The following is a 15,394-nucleotide window of genomic DNA, read 5'->3' as shown; positions in this document are numbered from 1 at the left end:
ACATTAAAACACATCTAACCTTTCCATCTGTTAAAAAGAAATGAAGTATGCTGTACACTTGAAACTGTGAACATATGTTCGGTACATATGTACCAACTTAACAAAAAAAAAAAAAGATCAATAACTGAATATAAGTTGCCCGTGCCATTTGAAAAGTCACCTACTTTTTGAACAGCCCTTGTCTAACACCAACAAAAACTTCTAGAACAGTATTATCTTCATTCCTCATCACTTAAATAAACAGTAAGGTAAGAATTATAAGGAATTACTACCAAAAAATAAGAGTGTGTAAGACAAAATATGTTGATTTTCATAAATTTAAACGGTAAATATAGGGAAAAATATTAGTAAGTCAATGGATTAAGTTGAATGCTATGCAAACATCTGTGTCTTGTGCATTTGTGTAGCAACAAGAAGCAGAGGACTTGAAATATGAATCTGGGCAAACAGATAGGGAAAGAAGAGCACCTGCATTAGTATGATTATAGGTGGGCTGATACATGTCATATCGATAATTTGGCAAAAGAAGAGTCCACTGTTGCAACTTCTGCACTGTGCAAGTTGGGACTGACTAAGAAGTGCTAATTGAAGATTGTAGAGATTTATGGTTAGCCACCACATGAAATTTTCTGCCAAAAAGAAACTGTGAATCTTAATGACATCATTGACAATGATGAGAGCCTCCTCTCCAATTTGTGAATAATTACAATGAGCTTTGCTCAATAACTTTGAAGCAGAGGCAGTCGGTCTCTCAACAGAATCAAATTTATGTAATAAAACTGCACCAATGTTGTAAGAGGAAGCATCTACACACCAGATCATAGGTTTGGGTGGATCAAAATGAACAAGGCATTGATCACTAGAGACATTTTTCATTCATGAATGATGCAAGGGAGCTGCAATTTGAACAGCATTAGGAATAACCTGGATGTAATATGTGAGCTTCACTAACAAAGGCTGCAATTTCCACAGATTGCCTGGGGACAGAAGGTCACAGATAGCAAGCAAATGTGATTGCAAGGGGTGAATACCCTGACTATTAATGACACGTCCTAAGTGCTCAAGTTCAGTCAGGAAAAACACACACTTGTCTCTGTTATTTTTAAAACCAGCTGCAGACAACACTTGGAACAGAGTGTGAAGATTGCTTATGTGTTCTTCTGGAGTGTGTCCTGAGATGACAATTTCAGCAAAAACGAATTTTTGCAGTGAGCTACTCCAGAAAGCATTGAAATATGACGGGTGTGGAAGCACTGCCAAATGGCAATCTCAAAAATTGGAAATGACCTAGATGAGTGTTAATACAAAGATCCATCAATCCAGAGGGATTTGTGAGTGCCACACAAATCAGTCTTAGAAAAGTGACGACCAGCACCCAGTATGTAGCAAGGCATTACCACCAATGACTGTTTGGGGCTTCACAATTTCCTTAAAATTGGCACACAACTGGTGTCTGCTCGATAGGTTCAGCACACAACTGGTGTCTGCTCGATAGGTTCCTCAGAATGACAAGAGGGGATGCCCACTGACTGGCAGTAGTGAGCACTATGACCCCTCTGTCTTGCAAACTGTTAAGTTTCTGAGCCACCTGTTCACAAAGAGTGTGATGGGCAGGAAGAGCTCAAACAAAATGTGACTGTGCAGTGGCCTTCATTTTGACATGGGCAACAAATTCTGAAATTCTGCACATAACTTAACAACACTCTCCCAAGGATCAAAGTAAGAAACAGGATGTTCATTATCCTGTATACTTAGCCCAAACAAATCAAAAGAGTCTAGACTGAAAATATTATCACTGTTTTCATAGGAAAGCACTGTGAATGTCACTGTCTTTGACAAATTTTGGAAAGCTGTGGGAAGGATACAAGTACCTAAGATACTAAGACAGGAATGTCTTGGCTGGTATACACAGTTAGCATATGGCATGATGTGCACAACTTGGGTTACCCTAACACTTCATAAGTGCAATGGCTGAGCAAAGTCACTGAAGCTCTAGTGTCAAGTTGCCAATTGACTGATTGTTCAGCAATAGTGAGAGACACAAAATGTTTTTTGTCTTCATGTAGCATTATAAATGAGTTGGGAGCCTTTTCTGAATGGCTACCACACTGTTGGGGCTTCAAAAACACACTACACACTTGTTGTGACCTAAACTTGCAGAAGGAGGTGTTTTATGTTTCTGTAAGCACACAGTCTGTACGTTGTACATGTCCTCATTTGCCACAAAAAAAAAGAAGGGCGCTTCATGCAAGGGCCAAGATCAGTGAACGTGCATGAGTTATGAGTTCACACTTGTGCCTGCTGCGACACATATTCATTAACACTGTCTGACTGTGGCTGACAGTACCAGTGGTGAGGCCGTTTTGCCACAGCTACCTACAGACAAATAGGTGCTCCCCCAAAATTGTCTTCTGTACTTTTGCACAGACACTGATAGTCTGCAGAACCTGCAGAAGAGTGGACATTACTTAAGAATCTGTGCAGTCTGCTACAGTGCGTATGAGGGCATCAGGAACCATTGCATCACTGTAGTATTTGCCACAGTTACATTTGAATCCAAACTATCTAGTAAGGCTTTGCACTTCAGTCACCCACTGATGGTATGTCTGTCCTTGTTGCTTAAACAACCTAAAGAAATTGTAATGGGCAGTTGTCACTTGAACACTATCCTCATAATATTTAGTAAGTGCCTGCAATAAGTTCAAATGGTTCAAATGGCTCTGAGCACTATGGGACTCAACTGCTGAGGTCATTAGTCCCCTAGAACTTAGAACTAGTTAAACCTAACTAACCTAAGGACATCACAAACATCCATGCCCGAGGCAGGATTCGAACCTGCGACCGTAGCGGTCTTGCGGTTCCAGACTGCAGCACCTTTAACCGCACGGCCACTTCGGCCGGCTTGCAATAAGTTCTCATGGTCTACTAGGTCAGGGTGGAATATGGGAAAGAATCTGGTGCACAAGTGATATATACCACTCCTGCCATGGAGAAGAAATAATAATGTTTGGCAGTACCTGATATGTGTTGTGCTGCAATATGTGCATTGAGTAGTGCAAGGTACTCTGTCCAGTCTTCCTCCATCTTGTCAATTGGGTCTGGTGTCTTGTGTGAAGTCACCTGTACTGTTGTGAAGCAATTCATCACTTCAAGCAGCTGCACAATTTGTGGACTCAGAAACTGAATAAACTAAAGTAACTGCAGGTGGTGCAGCAGGCAAGTGCAGTTTAGTAGCCATAATAAGTAAACAATGTGTAAGAGAACAAGACAGTTAATCAAGGCGCAAAGACAAACAGCGGAAAGCAAAAATAGTAAGACAATGAAGCACAGAGAAAATAGAAAAAGGGGAGGGGAGGCAAAAGTGACAAATGCCAAACCTAAAACCTAGAACATAAAGAGCACAAGCAAAGCAAGCATTGAGTAAGCAAGAGCTACAAAAACCAAACAAAAAGATGACAGAACAGGAAGAAAGCAATTATGATTGATGACTGTCACACATAAGCTCGATGTCTCATCACCAGAAGTTGTGTATGACTTCATACACAATAGTAAGTGGAGGTGGTCTACAGATTGGTGGGGCAACTGTCATCATAGGAAAGCTGGAAAGGAAAAAAGTGATTAGCGAGTACTGTAACACAGTAAACTGAAGATTTACTTAACTTATATGTTGGCAAATATAAGAAGAAACATTACAAATAGTGTAGCAAGAAACAGAGTCCAACTATCACAATGTCCACAAGGAAAAATGTCTCTGTACTAAAGCATGAACAACAATGATGGGGCAGTGACCAGGCAGCATCTGTGTAACATCTCATCGCAAAGTGGCTCTGAGCACAAATGAGGTGAGCAGCTGCTATTGGCTGTCCTTTGTTGAAGTGGCAGAGGGTGCTCACAGCTACTGGAGGTGTGGGTCAGTGAGTGTGCTCCATTTGGCCCACAAGATCTCACACAACTGTGATCATCATCTCATGGAAACTTGAAATTCCATTGCTATGATGCCTGTGGGGTGGTACTGAAATGTGATACCACACTTCCTCTCATCACTTGTCCTTTCAGCACCCCCCCCCCCCCAAACCCTCTCTCCTAGATGGTGCACCTAGACATGGTACACTACATAGCAACAATGCAGGGTCATCTGGTTTTCTCCAGTGCCTGCCATCTTCCACTATACAAGCAAAGAGCCACTCAGGGTAAGATTGAGGCAGTGATCACTGCCAGTGTGCTCCACCCCTGTAAAAGCCCGTGGGCCTCTGCCCTTCACATGGACCCCGGAAAAGATAGGAGTGGCACCCTTGTGGATACTATCAGGCACTAAACGCGTGGACAGTTCCCAACTATTAACCCGTGCCCCTCTTGTGCAGCTACAGCAATGACCTCTCCAGTTGTAACACCCTTTATTGGGTTTTGTATAATTTACCGAAGCCACCTAACAGTTAATTATTATGATTATATGACCATGTGATTAATGGATGAAAGGCTGTCGGTTTTTCTTCTGTAGTTTGGGGGGTATTTCAACCGAATGCGGCTGTTCTGAGACTGAGTAGTGGAATGATGAAAAGTTTGTCTATTATTAAGGACCACAAAGGTTGTGATGTACAAACTGACACGTATTTTCTACTAACACACATGGACGATAACCAGTTTGGACAAGAAGAGAATAGAAGCTTTCGAAATGTGGTGCTACAGAAGAATGCTGAAGATAAGGTGGGTAGATCACGTAACTAATGAGGAGGTATTGAATAGGATTGGGGAGAAGAGAAGTTTGTGGCACAACTTGACTAGAAGAAGGGATCGGTTGGTAGGACATGTTTTGAGGCATCAAGGGATCACAAATTTAGCATTGGAGGGCAGCGTGGAGGGTAAAAATCGTAGAGGGAGACCAAGAGATCAATACACTAAGCAGATTCAGAAGGATGTAGGTTGCAGTAGGTACTGGGAGATGAAGAAGCTTGCACAGGATAGAGTAGCATGGAGAGCTGCATCAAACCAGTCTCAGGACTGAAGACCACAACAACAACAACTAACACACAAATTTTGAGGCAGTTGCTACCTTCACCTTACACGTTTAGTTATGGTTATGTCTTTTATTAGTTGGTGATTTTAGGTACTTAATCACACGCAATGATGATGGTTATCATTCACAAAAATCCTCACTGCAATCCATGGTTGTTGCTGGCCGATGCGGTTGATGAAAACACGTAATTTGGCACTTGTCACTTTAGGATTCATATCACTCGCGAATCGATATCGATGAGGGTCCACCCCCCGACGATCAGGGGGGACGCGCTCATTTGTCATACTCTGGTGAATTTGCCATTTATTACTCACTCAACCACCATTCTTGCCCATCTCTCCAGCACCATTGCTCACTCAACACTCATCTCACTGCCTCCTGCAGCACTCGACAATCGACTCCTGTCTGCTATTGACCTGGGTGTCAGATACTAGCATCTATCTTCGTGGGATCACGATCCCTTACACAGTGCAACAGTCTTCAACTAGATAGATTGCCTTAAAACATTCATGAAAATTTTGGTCTGCCTGGAGGACATTGAGAAAACAGCAGTTATCACATCTTTTGGCCTCTCTGAAATAATTTTTATGTCATTCAGGATCTGCAATGCTGCCCAAAACTAGCAGTGCTTCTAGACAGTGGACAGTGTTCTCCATGGCCCTCTGGGATGTTTTTCATACCTGGATGATATCCTAAGCTACCCTTGCAAGCTCGCAGATTCCAGGAGTTATTCTTCTGCCTCCAGAGGGCAGGGGTTGTAATTAACCTGGAGAGCATTTTTGATGCTCAAGAGATCGAGTTTCTGGAACATGCTATATCCACTGCAGGCTTCCAACCACTTGCTGAGAAGGTCCACACAATAACTGACTTCCCACACCCCACGACCTTCAAGGAACTCTGCCGGCTGCTTTGGATGGTGAATTTTTTCTGGCACCACCTTAGAAATGCGGTGAGCGTACGTAAGCCCTACACTGCCACACTACAAAAGGTGACCACACAAAAGGAAAAAAATCCTTGCCCTGATGTGTCTCAATGACAGACAGTTTCAAGCACACAAAGTGTGAACTAGCTGGTGCTGCCCTTCTGGCCCACCCCCATCCTACTGCCCCACTCACAATCATCACTGATGTCAGGCAGCCTACCTTAGGTGTTATCCCCCAGCAATGCATGGGGACATCTGGCCTCATTCTACAACTGCACAAAGTCCCTGGTACCAACTTCCACATCTGGAGTGACCTTCTTACAAACCCTGACCACCCAGATGGTTCAGAATACTGCATCTGTCCCTACCTCCGCCATATGCCGGACCTCTGCAAACCAGCTTTTGACAACCACCATGGCTTGTCACATCCCAGCATCTTTTCATGTGTGACGATCATGTCAGAGCATTTCTTCTAGCCCAGTATTCTTCAAGATTGTACTAACTGGGGATGCACCTTTATACCATTCCAATGCACGAAAGTGGGCCATCATGTGCACACTTCGATTGCTGCTTTCCCTGCAGTGGAACATTGTTTCTCGCATCTACATGTCAACATTGTAGGCCTCATTATATTGTCTAGTGGCTACTGATACGTACTCACCACATCTGACAGGTTCACTTTGTAACGGGACATCCTCCTTTAGCATTACTTTTCCTCAACTGTAGTTGTCAATACCTGTATTATTTTTTGAAATTTGGACAGGTCAGTTTTATGTCAACTGCTTCTCTGAAAACTTTCATATAATTTTACACACAGTATTTTATATTTCAAGCAAAAATTTATTAATAGCAATTAATTTATTTTTGATGTTACAATCGATAAGTACTATCTCTGAATGTACAGTTATTTTTTTTAGAAACATTTGAATTTATTAATTACTTGGCACAGTTAAACTAGTACTGTTTACTATGTGTATTTCTGGATTCATTTATGAAATAATAATCAAAATTAATAGAAATTTATTTGTTAAGAAAAATTGTAAGCCCTTTGTAATATGTTTATTACCACAGAGTGAAGTAGTAGTAAGCATGCCTCTGTATTTTTGTATTCAGGTTAAACAATGTAATTTTGGCTTTCTTAATGTGAAAATGTACTAAAATGTGACAAAATATATTAATGTAACAACAAAAATTCTGCAACAACACCCTTCAAATTTATTTACATCAGTTCAACCATGAGGACCAAAAATGAGAGAATTTCAGCTTCTAAGAATCAGACTCCTTGAAACAAAGAACTGGAGCCAAATCTACACAAAGAGCTAAATAAACTAGAAAGTTAATTGTAATCTTTGCTCCTCTCAAAATTTTTTATAAAAGACTTTGCTTATTGTGGGTAATAGCTAGAATTAGAAAGGAGGGGACAGATTACAACTTTCTGGCTGAAGGCTGTGCCAATCCTGGACATCTCCGTGCACACCTTTGCTAGGGCTTTTGTTGCCACAAGGGTATCACATTTCTGTTGCCCCCATCAAATAACTTCAGCCCATGGCACTAATTTACATGCTGCCTTTTCAAAACTCTCACCGAGAATTGTGGCACTTTAATTCATGTAACAATGAGCTAGCACCCTGCCACAAATGGCATGGTGGAGTGGTTTCACAGGACTTTAAAAGCTGCCCTCACTTGCCAAACTGTCACATGGTCTGCCGCCCTGCCACTGGTTCTCCAATGTTTTCAAGTGACCCACAAAGTCAACTTGGGATGTCCACTGTTGAGTTTGTATACAGTGAGCCTCTCGTTGTGCCAGGCGGTTTTGGTGAGCAACTGCCCTGCTTGCTCGCTTGCATTCCCACTTTGGAGCAGCAGCCACCACAGCGCCATGGTGCGTGCAGATCATTTGTCCACTGGGACCTGTGGATGTGCTCACATTCATGTGCTGCAAAGATGCCTGCCAGCCACCGCTCATCCCACAGTACTTGGGCACTCACTTTGTCCTCAAGCACAGAGGAAAGACCTTTTCTCTGCATCTCAACGACACTGCAAATCTCATTCTACTCAGCCCCTGTGCACCTCTAGTGATCAACATCAAGCTGGCACCAGACAACGATGACGCCCCTACAGATGCCACCAACCTGCTGGTGTCACCGATACAGCATCCAGTGCATGGGACCCAGTGCCAGAGCCACCCATTCCACTGGTACCTGCCCCTGAGGAACCACCAGCAGTGCTCATCACCTTGCCCCTGCTGCCAGACCCAACCCCAGACACACTTTCTATGACACAACATGTTGCCTCTGCACCCTCAGTGCCAGTGGATCTGTAGCTTTCTCTGCAGTGCCAGTTGCGCCTGTTGGCACGCCAAATCCAATGCTCATATGCAACCCTGTGGTGAAATGGAACAAGATGCTCCAGCATTAGAAAAGTGCAGTGAAATGCAGGAATATCTGCAGTGGATAGGTACTTGGTGCAGGGAGTGGCAACTGACCCTTAACAAAGACAAATGTAATGTATTGCGAATACATGGAAAGAAGGATCCTTTATTGTATGATTATATGATAGTGGAACAAACACTGGTAGCAGTTACTTCTGTAAAATATCTGGGAGTATGTGTACGGAACGATTTGAAGTGGAATGATCACATAAAATTAATTGTTGGTAAGGCAGGTGCCAGGTTGAGATTCATTGGGGGAATCCTTAGAAAATGTAGTCCATCAACAAAGGAGGTGGCTTACAAAACACTCGTTTGACCTATACTTGAGTATTGCTCATCAGTGTGGGATCCGTACCAGGTTGGGTTGACAGAGGAGATAGAGAAGATCCAAAGAAGAATGGTGCGTTTTGTCACAGGGTTATTTGGTAACCGTGATAGCGTTATGGAGATGTTTAGCAAACTCAAGTGGCAGACTCTGCAAGAGAGGCGCTCTGCATCGTGGTGTAGCTTGCTGTCCAGTTTTCGAGAGGGCGCATTTCTGGATGAGGTATTGAATATATTGCTGCCCCTACTTGTACCTCCCAAGGAGATCACGGTTGTGAAATTAGAGAGATTCGAGCGCGCATGGAGGTTTTCCGGCAGTCATTCTTCCCGTGAACCATACTGCCACATTAACATTAGTGAGGACAACAGCTCCCCCCCTCCCCCCCTCCTAGGACCTGCCAAATGATGCAGTCTGTGTGCCCTCATGAGCATATTTGCAATTTGTGAGTCCTTCAATACTTTCCTCAAGTCACCTACCCATGTGCATGTGTACTATGAGCATGTGAAATAACATCATTGTATTATCCCTTTCATGTGAACTTATAGTTAGATTCATTCACTATCTAATGTTGTTATGGTTGATCATTGTGGTCTTTTCCTTTGTGAAAATATAAATTCATGTAGGTATGACCCACCTAAAATGCTGGGAGTGAAATATTGTATATAGGGTTTTCAGTGTGTTGTTGTAAGTCATGGACAGAACTCTTGTGAGATGCAGTGGTTTTGTCCTCTGCCCTGTGAGAGTGAATCTGTCACTGTGCATCTATTTTGGCTCATTACAGGTGTTTTGTTTCAGGCTGGGACATTATAACTCAACCACTGTACATATACTTTCCCCTACATTTTGAAAAAACTCACTGAGATCACAGGCAGCATGCCCATATGTTAATTTGTTATATATTCCCTATCGTAAATTTATGTTTTTCTGTAGATACCATTTGCATTTCAGTGCACTTAGTTTGGTTTTCCTCCTTCCTTCACTCATGTTCACCCCTCAGCACTCTTATCTATATTTCTAGCAATGCTAGCAAATAGAAAACTAATTCCGATACTGACAACACTAAATATCTTTCCTATGGTTCTTTGTTGTAGTTTCATAAATACAGTTCTAATCCCAAATGTAAAATTTGGTCTATTCTTGATCTATTAGTGATGCTAACAGACTTTTAACTCATTAACAGTTTTATATTTGTCCATTTATGTACAGGGGGACAAGGTGTGCTTAAATGCCCTGCAGAATGGTGCAACTAATGCTCTGCAAGATATTGTTGGGACATACTTCAAACCATATTTTCTAATTAAGGTAAGTTAAAAACACTTTAAAATGAATTTATGGTGCTAGAGAACATTTTACTTGTGAAACAATTATGAGTTAAGATAGTAATGTCATAAATTTGAAAGACCTCACTATGGCAGATGTTGGTATTGTTCCTTGAATATTTCAATATAAACAAAAGAAAGACAGATGTGAAAATTGGATAACACCTAATACTTTGTTACAGAGAATTCTCTGCAACACAGTACCCATCATCTTGATTTCTGCTTCACCATATGGGTGATTTGAAATCTTATTTTCAGGACCAACTCAGAAATTTTGTTGTTGGAACTTTATCCAAAACTTGTTCCTATTCCCTGATACCCTCCTTGCCTATACTTACTGAAATTTCCAACTTTTGTTCCACCACGTCTTAATATTTACTTATTTACACTGAAGCCCCAAAGAAACTGGTGTAGATATGCATATTCAGTTACATGGATATGTAAACACAAGCAGAATATGGCGCTGAAGTCAGCAACACCTATATAAGACAACAAGTGTCTGGCACAGTTGTTAGATTGGGTACTGCCACTATAATGGCAGGCTATCAAGATTTATGTGAGTTTGAATGTGGTGTTATTGTCAGCACACAAGCGATGGGACACAGCATCTCTGAGATAGCGATGAAGTGGGGGTTTTCCTGTACGACCATTTCATGAGTGTACCATGAATGTAAGGAAAAGCCATATCTTCATATTCCATGAGCCCCATGGTTACTCTGCAAAGCTGCATTACTGTCAAGGATTATGTGATCATTTTAAGGTGATTATATCCATTCCATTTACAGTGTTTGTTCCCCACGGGTGATGCTGTGTTCCAGGATGACAGGGCCCCTGGTCATACAGCTTGAATTGTCCGGGGCTGGTTTTGTGATCATGAGGATGACCTGTTGCATCTTCCCTGGCCAGCACAGTCACCAGATCTCCATATTATTGAGCCTTTGTGGTCTAGTTTGGTGTGTGATCATTATCCATTTTCATCATTGCTATGTGAACCTGCCACTATTTTGCAGAAAGAATAGTATAAGATTCTCTTGGAAAGCAAACAGGACCTGTATTTATTCTTTATGAGATGACTGAAAGCTGTTTTGAATGCCAACAGGTTTCTGACACAATGTTAGGCCTGCTGCTCTGTTGTGTTTTTCGATATTTCCATATTTATGTCCAAACCTTGTGTATTGAATGCTTTAACATTTACTATGAGAAGTAATATTATCAGTAACATTGTTGCTGAACCACTGCTCCGATACATGTCTTCATTTATAAATGAGTCACAGGCAATAGTATATAGCTCAGACTGCACTTCTGTGTCCTCCACTGTTAATGTCAATATTAGTATTGTAGATGCTACTGTTTTCTGGTTAATGTCTTAGACCTATGATGTTTACTTCAAACTGCTGATGTGAGTTTCACCTGTTCCTGCTGTGACCATAAGCTGCTGGTGCAATTGAGTCTCGCCTGTTTCTGGTATCACCATAAGCATCCTGGGGTGATACAACCAGAATTGTAGCAATAAAAATAATTTGTGTTACAATGTGGATAACAGCTTTGTGAATGAAGCTGGAAATAAATATACTGCTGTTGACTGCTGTCCACTTATTTTATATTTTAGAGTTAGACTAACCATTGGTTTAAAAATGTCTTGTAGTTGAATGCTGGGAGGGCACAGAATAGGAAAATGAGGAAGATAACAAAGAATACCTATCCTTTGGGCTATCATTTTTGTTGTAGACAATGTTTCTTGGGTTACAGCAGAATTTCATAAACCATTGCAAAAGCCACATTGTTGGCTTACTGAAAGAACTTAGTGCAGCTGTATGATCACTGTACATGATTACAATTATGTATGATTTAAATTTAATAAACTAGTTATGTAGCATTGTTCCACTCACTAATGATTTATTAAAATTTCTTAATGTGGTGTTAAAATTATATATGTTGTTATTTCTTGGACATACTGAAGAGATACGTATTATGAAAAGACTTATGTAAAAAGTTGGTATTCTGGCAACATTGTTCTCTTCCATTATCATTAAATAGTTAAAATATCGTTTTATGCATCTGAAATGAAAGACAATCTCTAAAATATATTGAAAATGTGCCATTATCATAGAAAAGAGAGACATATATCTAAAAACACAGATGATGTGACTTACCAAACGAAAGTGCTGGCAGGTCGATAGACACACAAACAAACACAAACATACACATGAAATTCAAGCTTTCGCAACAAACTGTTGCCTCATCAGGAAAGAGGGAACGAGAGGGAAAGACGAAAGGATGTGGGTTTTAGGGAAGAGGGTAAGGAGTCATTCCAATCCCGGGAGCGGAAAGACTTACCTTAGGGGGAAAAAAGGACGGGTATACACTCGCACACACACACATATCCATCCGCACATACGCAGACACAAGCAGACATTTGTAAAGGCAAAGAGTTTGGGCAGAGATGTCAGTCGAGGCAGAAGTACAGAGGCAAAGATGTTGTTGAAAGACTGGTGAGGTATGAGCGGCGGCAAATTGAAATTAGCGGAGATAGAGGCCTGGCGGGTAACGAGAAGAGAGGATATATTGAAGAGCAAGTTCCCATCTCCGGAGTTTGGATAGGTTGGTGTAAGTGGGAACTATCCAGATAACCCGGACGGTGTAACATTGTGCCAAGATGTGCTGGCTGTGCACCAAGGCATGTTTAGCCACAGGGTGATCCTCATTACCAACAAACACTGTCTGCCTGTGTCCATTCATGCAAATGGACAGTTTGTTGCTGGTCATTCCCTCATAGAAAGCTTCACAGTGTAGGCAGGTCAGTTGGTAAATCACGTGGGTGCTCTGCCTTTGATTGTGTACACCTTCCGGGTTACAGGGCTGGAGTAGGTGGTGGTGGGAGGGTGCATGGGACATGTTTTACACCGGGGGCGGTTACAAGGGTAGGAGCCAGACACTCTTGGTGGAGTGGGGAGGATTTCATGAAGGATGGATCTCATTTCAGGGCAGGATTTGAGGAAGTCGTATCCCTGCTGGAGAGCCACATTCAGAGTCTGATCCAGTCCTGGAAAGTATCCTGTCACAAGTGGGGCACTTTTGGGGTTCTTCTGTGGGAGGTTCTGGGTTTGAGGAGATGAGGAAGTGGCTCTGGTTATTTGCTTCTGTACCAGGTCGGGAGGGTAGTTGCGGGATGCGAAAGCTGTTTTCAGGTTGTTGGTGTAATGGTTCAGGGATTCCAGACTGGAGCAGATTCGTTTGCCACGAAGACCTAGGCTGTAGGGAAGGGACCGTTTGATGTGGAATGGGTGGCAGCTGTCATAATGGAGGTACTGTTGCTTGTTGGTGGGTTTGATGTGAATGGACATGTGAAGCTGGCCATTGGACAGGTGGAGGTCCAAATCCCATGCCACTTTCCTTGACGTTGACCTCCACCTGTCCAATGGCCAGCTTCACACGTCCGTCCACATCAAACCCACCAACAAGCAACAGTACCTCTATTATGACAGCTGCCACCCATTCCACATCAAAGTCCCTTTCCTACAGCCTAGGTCTTCGTGACAAACGAATCTGCTCCAGTCCGGAATCCCTGAACCATTACACCAACAACCTGAAAACAGCTTTCGCATCCCGCAACTATCCTCCCAACCTGGTACAGAAGTAAATTACCAGAGCCACTTCCTCATCCCCTCAAACCCAGAACCTCCCACAGAAGAACCCTAAAACTGCCCCACTTGTGACAGGATACTTTCTGGGACTGGATCAGACTCTGAATGTGGCTCCCCAGCAGGGATATGACTTCCTCAAATCCTGCCCCGAAATGAGATCCATCCTTCATGAAATCCTCCCCACACCACCAAGAGTGTCTTTCCGCCATCCACCTAACCTCCGTAACCTCTTGGTTCATCCCTATGAAATCCCCAAACCACCTTCCCTACCCTCTGGCTCCTACCCTTGTAACCGCCCCCGGTGTAAAACCTGTCCCATGCACCCTCCCACCACCACCTACTCCAGTCCTGAAACCCGGAAAGTGTACACGATCAAAGGCAGAGCCACGTGTGAAAGCACCCACGTGATTTACCAACTGACCTGCCTACACTGAGAAGCTTTATATGTGGGAATGACCAGCAACAAACTGTCCATTCGCATGAATGGACACAGGCAGACAGTGTTTGTTGGTAATGAGGATCACTTGGTGACTAAACATGCCTTGGTGCACGGCCAGCACATCTTGGCACAGTGTTACACCGTCCGGGTTATCTGGATACTTCCCACTAACACCAACCTATCCGAACTCCGGAGATGGGAACTTGCTCTTCAATATATCCTCTCTTCTCGTTACCCGCCAGGCCTCTATCTCCGCTAATTTCAATTTGCCGCCGCTCATACCTCACCTGTCTTTCAACAACATCTTTGCCTCTGTACTTCTGCCTCGACTGACATCTCTGCCCAAACTCTTTGCCTTTACAAATGTCTGCTTGTGTCTGTGTATGTGCGGATGGATATGTGTGTGTGTGCGAGTGTATACCCCTTTTTCCCCCCTAAGGTAAGTCTTTCCGCTCCCGGGATTGGAATGACTCCTTACCCTCTTCCCTAAAACCCACATCCTTTCGTCTTTCCCTCTCGTTCCCTCTTTCCTGATGAGGCAACAGTTTGTTGCAAAAGCTAGAATTTCATGTGTATGTTTGTGTTTGTTTGTGTGTCTATCGACCTGCTAGCACTTTCGTTCGGTAAGTCACATCATCTGTGTTTTTAGATATATTTTTCCCACGTGGAATGTTCCCCTCTATTATATTCATATCATTAAAAAGAGAGACATAGTTACACATGTTCTGAATATTCTGCCAGTGCTTATTAAATATAGTTTGTGTAATGCAATAGAGCCAATCGTGAATCAACAAATTTTCTGTTGACCAATTCCTTTTAATCCACTGATGAAGATCTTCATATGAGTTCTTTAAACAAACAATCTAAAGTCCAGACCCTTTCATAATATTGTTGAATTCTTGAAACTTTATTTATAGTGTTTTGTAAATCCTGACATAGAAGAGAACTTGGCTCTTGTTTCCTTTGTTCTGTCCATAATGCTCCCGTCTTCCTCCTCTCATTTACCATAAATTTTGGATTCCTCATTTTGTTCCTGAATTCCTTTCTGTCTTTTATCATTTGTTTGTTGATCCCCAGCTGCCTTATCTCTTCCTCTATTTCATGATACCAACTTGTTTTAAGGCTTGAGTGTTTTATTAGTTCAAAGATTCGCTTTATAAGTCTGGTGTTGTCCATTCTCTGTATGTGTCTGTAGAAATTTAGTCTGTGTTTTCTGATCATGTCTGTGAGTTTGTCAGTGTGTTGGTGTAACTCATTGGTAGGTCTTTGAAATGAATAAAAAAAAGAAACAACTTTTTTC

At 42.3% G+C, this 15,394-nt stretch overlaps 1 protein-coding gene across 2 annotated transcripts in view; it reads left to right on the top strand.

Moving 5' to 3' along the window:
- LOC124712054 (dynein axonemal intermediate chain 7-like) overlaps positions 1-15,394 on the top strand; it is an 87,216-nt gene that overhangs the window by 32,281 nt on the left and 39,541 nt on the right. For both annotated transcript variants that reach the window (XM_047242347.1, XM_047242348.1), the window contains exon 3: positions 9,899-9,994. In XM_047242347.1, coding sequence (XP_047098303.1) covers positions 9,899-9,994 — 96 coding nt within the window. The remainder of the gene's footprint in view (positions 1-9,898; positions 9,995-15,394) is intronic.

This window comes from Schistocerca piceifrons, chromosome 8 (assembly GCF_021461385.2).
Source record: "Schistocerca piceifrons isolate TAMUIC-IGC-003096 chromosome 8, iqSchPice1.1, whole genome shotgun sequence".
Taxonomy (NCBI): domain Eukaryota; kingdom Metazoa; phylum Arthropoda; class Insecta; order Orthoptera; family Acrididae; genus Schistocerca; species Schistocerca piceifrons.
The sequence above is the reverse complement of the archived record's forward strand: the minus strand, read 5'-3'. Positions and strand labels throughout refer to the sequence as shown.